This window comes from Carcharodon carcharias, chromosome 20 (assembly GCF_017639515.1).
Source record: "Carcharodon carcharias isolate sCarCar2 chromosome 20, sCarCar2.pri, whole genome shotgun sequence".
Lineage (NCBI taxonomy): Eukaryota > Metazoa > Chordata > Chondrichthyes > Lamniformes > Lamnidae > Carcharodon > Carcharodon carcharias.
Window position 1 is genome coordinate 21,131,243 of NC_054486.1, and position 8,647 is coordinate 21,139,889.

At 42.2% G+C, this 8,647-nt stretch overlaps 1 protein-coding gene across 1 annotated transcript in view; it reads left to right on the forward strand.

Moving 5' to 3' along the window:
* rgs6 (regulator of G protein signaling 6) overlaps nt 1-3,944 on the forward strand; it is a 180,608-nt gene extending 176,664 nt beyond the window's left edge. Inside the window, exon 16 of the mRNA XM_041214476.1 lies at nt 3,828-3,944. Coding sequence (XP_041070410.1) covers nt 3,828-3,878 — 51 coding nt within the window. The 3' untranslated portion in view covers nt 3,879-3,944. The remainder of the gene's footprint in view (nt 1-3,827) is intronic.
* Nucleotides 3,945-8,647: the final 4,703 nt, after the last annotated feature.

Consider the following 8,647-nt stretch of genomic DNA (forward strand, 5'->3'; position numbering starts at 1 on the left):
CCTTGAGTGCCTGATGCTGGCTGCTTTCAGGGCAACCCAGTCTTGCAATAGGTCTCAAACAAATGCTAGGTTCCTTATTTGCACATGCACAGAAATGAACACCTGTTATTTTGTGGGGTCTCTGGACACCAATGCAGTGGGCAGTTCACTTCCAGCTCATAACAAGTGTGTACTTATTGGAGTTTTAGGCACCCATGTCACACCTGAAAAATGGATGTGGAGACATTGGAGTGAATTTTACCCAAAAATATAGAGTTTTGTGTCAGGTAAGGAGTAAAAGTCTGGAAAGTCTGCTTCCTGGCCCAAACCTGCCCACTTCTAGCTTTAACTGGGACCGGAATGTAGATGGGCAGCTAACCCACACTGAGGAGGTGGGTTGGAAATTTAAATATGATAATAAGGTTGCGAGCCTCACTGTCATTTAAATTTTCATCTTTAACTCTAGTCAGTTGGGTTTCCCAAGTTTTGGGGAACCCGGCACCTTCATTGAGGACAGGACTTGGTGGAGGTAAGTGCCTTTGCACCTCGCTCCTGGATCCAGATACAGTACCTTCCTGAGAAGCCTTCATCATCCCTCCTCCCCAAGACCCTCCATGTCCTCCCCCAACCACAAGACCTCCAAACTCTTCCCAACCATGAGACCCTCCTTGTTCCCCCCCACCCCCCACACCTCCAGGCCACTGATTAACCCCGTCCCTCCCAACCAGGTTCCCAGCTGACCCACTACCAGACCTCCAATCCTCCCTCCTCAGCCCTCAACTCCTTTCAGGCTTCTGATCCCAACTGCACTACAGACCTCAGATCTCCAGCCCCAAGGCTGCCATTTTGCACCCAATGGGAGCCCAAGGTCTGCCGCCCACTCAATCTTTAAGTGACACTGTTTGGATGCATCCCCCTACCCCGAATTGAACCCCCCCCGCCAACCCTCCATAACCCAATTTTGAGATCACACACTGACACCGCACCCCCCCCCACCCCAACCCCCCCCCACCCCCTCCAACCACCATTACATCTTGTACACCCTCTTTGGCACAGACTGACCTGAACCTATGGCCCTCACCCAACCAGCTCCCCATCCAACTGGAAGCCAAGCCTCCACAGTGTGTGCAGGAACTTCCAGCATCACCATGACCTTCCTACCCATCTACTGGGTGGAAGGACTGGCCTTCTATTTTAAAATCCATGCATGGAGAAAAAATGAGCAGCATTTTCATTATTATGCATTCCTCACAGGCTTGTTCATTCAGCCTCTAATATCCATCTTTACTGAATTTTGTGTATTGATACCAATAACAACATTGGAAAACTAGTTAAGTCAGTGTGCATTAATATTGTGGGGCAGAGTTTTCCACTCCCCAGCTGACATGTTTATAGGTGGGGAGTGGCTGTAACATTTTTCAGATGGCCTTCCCACTGGACACCACCTGCCACGACCACTCTGCTATTTTGCACTGGACAGGCAAGACCCAGGCCGGTCTGCCTACCCTTGCCCCAATTGAGACCCTTAAGTGGCTGATTATTGACTACTGAAGGCCATTTTCAGCCCAGCCTCAATTTTCAGGCTGGCAGGAGGAGTTCAGGTCAGGGAGAAAGCCCAAAAAGTAACCTGTTCAGGCCTCGGGCAGGAAGGGGGGAGTTTGGGGATTGCACCTCCATCAGCAGCCTCCCTTTAACATCGGCCGCAGGCCCCAGGAGGCCTGGCCCCTGCAAGGTGCTCCCTACCCCCAGCCTCTCCATTGACGCCCCCACTTCTCCCTGCCCGCCACCTCAGACCTCATCTCCCCATCCTGCCCTGAGACCCCCATAGTTACCGCACCCTGGAATCCCAGGGCTTAGGCTCTGGTGGGGGCTGCTCGCAGTCCCAGTCCTGTCCACTGCAGCTTCAGTCACTGTGGGGACTAGAGAGCAACCAGCCAATCAGGTCGGCTGTGGGGCAGGCAGTATCAGCATGAATGTGTTCTCCGCCAATTCCTGGGATGGCGGGAAGAGAAACCCTGCTATCCCAAAACTCCTGACCATGGTTAATCCAGCCCCTTAGATTACATCCAGCATTTTCAGAATCACAGTGCAGAAGAGGGCCTTTGGCCCATTGAGTCTGCACCAACAAGTGAGAAGCACCTGACCTACCTGCCTAATCCCATTTACCTGCTCTTGGCCCATAGCCTTGAATGTTATGACGTGCCGAGTGCTCATCCTGGTACTTTTTAAAGGATGTGAGGCAACCCGCCTCCACCACCCACCCAGGCAACGCTTTCCAGACCATTACCACCCTCTGGGTAAAAAAGTTGTTCCTCACATCCCCCCTAAACCTCCTGCCCCTCACCTTGAACTTATGTCCCCTCATGACTGACCCTTCAACTAAGGGGAACAGCTGCTCCTGATCCACCCTGTCCATGCCACTCATAATCTTGTACACCTTGATCAGGTCCCCCTCAGTCTTCTCTGCTCCAATGAAAACAACCCAAGTCTATCCAACCTCTTTTCGAGCTTTATTGTTTCATCCAAGGCAGCATCCTGGTGAATCTCCTCTGCACCCCCTCCAGTGCAATCACATCCTTCCTATAATGTAGCGACCAGAACTGCACACAGTACTCCAGCTGTGGCCTCACCAAGGTTCTATACAACTCCAACATGACCTCCCTACTTTTGTAATTTATGCCTTGATTGATAAAGGCAAGTGTTCCATAATGCCTTTTTCACCACCCCTCTAACATGTCCCTGCGCCTTCAGAGATCTAAGGACACACATGCCACGGTCCCTTTGTTCCTCAGAGCTTCCTAGTGCCATGTTGTTCATTGAATACTTCCTTGTCAAATTACTCCTTCCAAAGTGTATCACCTCATACTTTTCAGGGTTTAATTCCATCTGCCACTTGTCTGCCCATTTGACCATCCTGTCTATATCTTCCAGTAGCCCAGAACACTCAACCTCACTGTTAACCACCCGGCCAATCTTTGTGTCATCCACAAACTTACTAATCATACCCCCCACATTGACATCTATGTCGTTTATATAAATGATGAATAATAGGGGACCCAGCACAGATCCCTGTGGTGCACCACTGGACACTGGCTTCCAGTCACTAAAGCATCCTTCTGTCATCACCCTCTGTCTCCTACAACTAAGCCAATTTTGAATCCACCTTATCAAATTGCCCTGTATCCCATGTGCATTTGCCTTCTTTATAAGTCTCCCATGTTTTTACCAATAGTGACAGTTTGGGGGTTCAAGCTTCACTCCAATTCACATAGGTACACACCGCTGTAATCTAGACTGAAATCTCATTGCAAGTTAATGTGCTGCATTGTTGGAGATGCCACTCCCTAGGTGAGATGTTTATTTGAGGCCCTGTCTTCCACGTCTACTGTTTTAGGTGAATGTGAAAGGTCCCATGTCATTAGCTGAAAAGCCATGTGTTCTTCTGGCGTTTTGGCCAACATGATGCAGCTCGTCCTTCATATTATTCGTTGCTTGTACGATGCTGTGGTTCACGGAATGAGTGATTTACACAGCAGTGACAGCATTTTAAATTAACCCATTATGTGAAAAGCAGAGAGATATGGTAAGTTTTAAAATAAATGCAATCCTACCTTATTATAGAGCTAAAAAGCAAACCTTCCTCCAACACAGCTCAAGGTTCAAAGAGAAAAGCTAACTGTAGTGCAGTAGATTTTTGAATTGACGATGGCACGAAAATTTCATGTGCCCACTTTAAATACCTATGACAACACTGATAATATCAATGGTTAATAGGTGCATCCATCAGCAATAAATGACTCTTAGTACTCTTTGTTAAATGTATTTAAACTTGATTTTATGTTTTCTAGGGTAAGTCACTGACTGCTAAACGTCTTACTGGTCTCATGCAATCTTCCTGACATCTGTCCAGAGCTGCCTTCTGCAGAAAGGGAAGGGCTTTTACCTGCACTCCTGGGAGTCACCATCTGAAGGAGCCACTGTGAAGGGTCGTACTGTACAATTAGACAAAAAGATCATCTTTGAACATTTTAACCTTTCCTCTGTGCAGAATAAATTTGAGTTACTGCAAACGTCATTGAAAAATCTATTTTTAAGAACAATGGATTAGTCCCAGGTGTGACGGAACAGAAATTGAATTGCTGGCTGTCAGTGAAACTATAAAATAGTTTCTGACCATCTGATTAGAGGGATGGGGCGGGAGAATGAAACACTCATAAATTCTTAGGTTCTGACTGTAGCCAGTCGCCGTTTAGTCGATAAATACATGTTAGCAAGAGATTTCTGAATTGCATGCTGACCTAGCGCTTAGGTCATTTCCTTTACTGCTTCTTCTTCACAGCTGACAGCTATCTCCAGCAGGTAGATTGCTGACAGCTTCACATTTCAACTCAATTGTCTATCATAGATGTTGCTTCTTCCTCAGTCTTCACGCATCTCAAAGAAACAGAGTAGATGGTAATTAACACACCTTCTGTTGGCCAAAAGGGAGCAGCACTAACAGTAGTTTGGAGCTAAAAGGATCTTTTGTTCAATGTTGGCTGACTGTAAAGCAATATCTAAATGGATGAGGGCTGGGGCAAGGAGAGAAATCATGCAAAATCATGAATCAGCCGTCAGCTCAGGATTAATCATAGGAGCCATTTGAACATTGCAACAGCATACAAAGGCACCAACTAGCTATGCTGCAGCCCGACTTCATAATCACATTGTTAATTCTTACTGCTCTGATAGTTATAAGTACTTTGTGGCAGACTACAATCTAACTTGATGAACGCAGAGATAAAAATGGCCCTAGGAAAATATGCATCCTGGCCAATGTTAGTTCCTCAACTAACATCACCAAAACAGATTAAATGGGCATTTACCTTATTGCTGGTAGACCTGCTGTGTTTGCAGATTCAATATGGACCACACTTCCAAATGTACATTGTTGTCTTTGAAGCGCTTTGGGACATTCTAAAGATGTGAAATGCGCTAAATATTCCCTTATGTCATCCTCTCCTTTAAATAAGTACAAGTTCTTTCTTTTTTCTTATGAACCTCAGGGAGGTCTCCTGTTTCTTGTCAAACTTTTATTCCATTAAATGGTATAAGGTTAGAAGTTCTCCAGCACAGATGCTTTTAATTAAATAAAACAGAACATAAATGAATTAAACTTGAATTGCATATAATTTATAGCACAGGAATAGGCCTTATCAAAAATGCATTATCTTTCAGTTGTCCGTATTGAAATTCATTTGCCATTTACTTGTCCATTCTGCAAGTTTATTAAAATGTTCTTGCATTTTGTCACAACCTTCCTCAGTATTAACTATACTCCCAATTTGGCGTGATTTTCAGATTTTGAAATCGTACTTCTGATTCCAGAGTCGTTTATGTAAATTGGAAACAACTGTGGTTCCAACACCAATTCTTGTGGAACATCATTTCCCATCTTTCGCCAGTATGAGGAACTACCTTAGCCTATGTTTTCTGTTTTGTAGCTAGCTTGCTTTCTAGTCCGTTATTTGTCCACTGACTCCGCAGTCTCTGACTTCAGTGTGCAGCACCTTTGAGGCATTCAAGGGGGCATTGGATGATTATTTGAATAGAAGCAATGTGCTAGGGCAGGGCAAAAGGCAGGAGAATGGCACTAAGTCGTAATGCTCATTTGGAGAGCTGGTACAGACATGCTGAGCCGAATGGCCTCCTTCTGCAGCATAACCAATCTGATTCCATGACCTTATCAAAAGGCCTTTTCAAAATGAATCTACTACATTACGCTCGTATTTTCTACTAATTCAAGAGGGTTGGTCAAGCATGAAATCCCTCTGAAAGCCAGACTGACTATTTATTATATTTTCAGTTCCTAGATGATTCCCAATTACAACTTTAAGTAAAGATTTGATCATCTTCCCTATTGCCAATATTAAGCCAAGTGGTCTATAGTTCCCTGGACTTTGTTCTATCTCTCTTTCTAAATATAGGAATTATATTAGCTGTCCTCCAGTCCTTTGGCACTATTGTGTTTTCTAATGCACTAATTCCTTTCCCTAACTTCTTTTAATATGTGCAGATGCCTCCTTCCAGATCTTGGGTTTTAACTTCTCTAAGTTTAAATAGTTTATCAATTATCTTGCCTCTTCCTCTCTTCAATGTCTTTGTATCATCTAATGTCATTAGTGTCCCAGGTAAGCACAGAGACAAAGTAACAATTCAATGTTTTGATCATTTCCCTGTCCTTAGGTGTGAGTACCTTGTGCATACCTTTGTAGCTGTATCCCTAATCCAAAGGTATTTATTTGATTGTTTATGTCGTTTTCCTTATTTCTTTTTATATTCTTTGATAGTTTAATTATTTAGTTTCTCTTTGTGTTCTTCATTGGTTTTTTATTAATTTATTTCCTTAATCTTCATATTCCCTAATGTCATCCTCTCCTTTATTGTCGATGAACTTAATGTACACTTTATTCTTCAGTTTCAATTTTACCCTTATTTCTTTATTCATCCATGGTATGGCATTATTAGTTGGTTTGTTCTTGTTTCTCAGTGAAATATATTACCCATCAACACTATTGATCATTTTAAATATTTCCCACTGCTGTTCTTTTTCTTTATTTGTCCACTTTATTTCCAGTTTACCTTCCCTTACACTATTTTCATTCTTTACAATCAAGCTATTTTCCAATCTATTGTTTTGATTTTCGTTTTACTTAGGTCTTTCTCAACCTTTATTTTAAACCCCACTATGTTGTGATCACTATTGCCTAAATGTTCCATTGTGTTCTCTTCTTATTTGCTCTGGTTTGCTATTTATTATTAGGTTAATCAATGATTTCTCTCTTGATTGGCTTCTTACATTTGGGGTAAAAAAAGGATTCCTGTACACACTGTAAAAACTCCATTCCCTTTCCCTACCTCTTCTTACCAGTGGATGATTTTAATTAAACAATGAATTAACTCAAACAAATTATACTTTTGTGTGATTGGAGAAGATCCACTTCTGTTGTGCCAGTCGCCAAACTCAGAGTCAACAAGGTTAAAACATTTGTTTTTATACTTACAGCCACTACCAGTGGTTCGCTATGATCAATAAAACTTCTGGGAAGCACAGTTAAGGTGATGCTAGTTCTTTGGAAGAGGGACTTTTTGCACCCTGGGTTTGATATTTTCATTCAGGATTTGCTTTTGAGGCTGGCAATAATTGGGAAGGTAGAAGCCATCTTTAAAAAAAATAAATAGCTGTTCTAATATTGTACACTTCTCCCAAGAAATGATAAACTGAGAGCCCACCTACCTGGTCAAGCTTTCAGCGCACAATCTAAGCTAATACCCTCGTGCAGCACTGAGGGAGAGCGGCATTGTTGTCAGTGCCCCCATGGATTTAAACTGAGGCAACGTCACCAATATTTGAAGAAGAGAGTAAGTTCTCGCAGCATCCTGCCCAGCATTGGTCCAGCAGACAATGCCATTAAAATTAATCATTACTGCATTTCAATAAGTATTCGCTTTAGAAAGACATATTATAATGGTATGTCAATGCAGCTTTTTAATGTTAGATGCACATGCAGCATCTTATAAAACAGAGGAAACTAACTGCTTTAAGTCTCACTGACAGACCAGGAAGAACATTTTATAGCTGATTGTGTTCTTGAAAATTATATCGCAGCAAAATCTTCACTTACATATATATGTAGAAAAACATGTAAAAAAATTATAAATTGAAGCATGTACATATTTATAACAAAACTGGAAAAAAAATTGTATTCTTTGCTTCATCTTGCTTGTGTCATTTAAGGGAGCAGGAGATAGGGCTGTACAGTTCAATGCACAATTAGCAATTCCAATTAAAACTATGTTAAAGGTTTATCCTACAGTCATTGTTGCAGTTAAGTATGTTATAGAGATAATCTGTCATTATATTTTTTAGCACATTTTATCTATAACACTCAATGTGCATTATAATCATGAGAAGGCCGCATGGGAGACGGTGTCATGTCATGTAGGGAACCCGCATCGACATACTGAAGCATGCCCTTTAACCCTGGCAACGAGCCACAGCCATCAATTAACTGGAGTCAGGAAAATTTTCCACCATCAAACTGTTTTTCAGAAAATTAAAACAAAACAAAATTCTAGTCAAAGAAAAGAAAAATGTGTTTTATTTTAAGTGGATATATCTTCAGAAATTTAGGGTGGAATTTTACGGGTGGAGCTGTAAAATGTGGCGAGCAGTTCACTGACTTCAGCAGGTCAGGAAAATCCCGCTGGCAGTAAAAAATCTGCCTTTAGATTTTAATATCTGTAGCAAAATGAATTATGAATGCAGGATGTGCTGGATATTTGGTCAAAAGCAGCAAGCTGCTGCAACATTGAGATCGAGCCCTAAGGTAACCATGGTCTTGAAAAGGAGTTAGGCAATTTGATAGCAGAGACTAACTCCAAAGAAAATCTGATAAAAATGCTTTAGGAAAGGTTAACTGGTGTTTCCATCAGTTGTTACTGTTGTCTTCATGAAGCAGTTTATCAACTCAATCTCTTGTAATCAAATGTCTTAATCAGTTCCAAATCTTTCAATAATTTGGCACAAGCTGCACACTTTGGCAAGTGCCCATCTGTGACTTCTGTCAAATATTGACTCAACTCTGCTGTGAATTGCTTTGGGGCTGTTTTTTTTTGTATGTGAAAG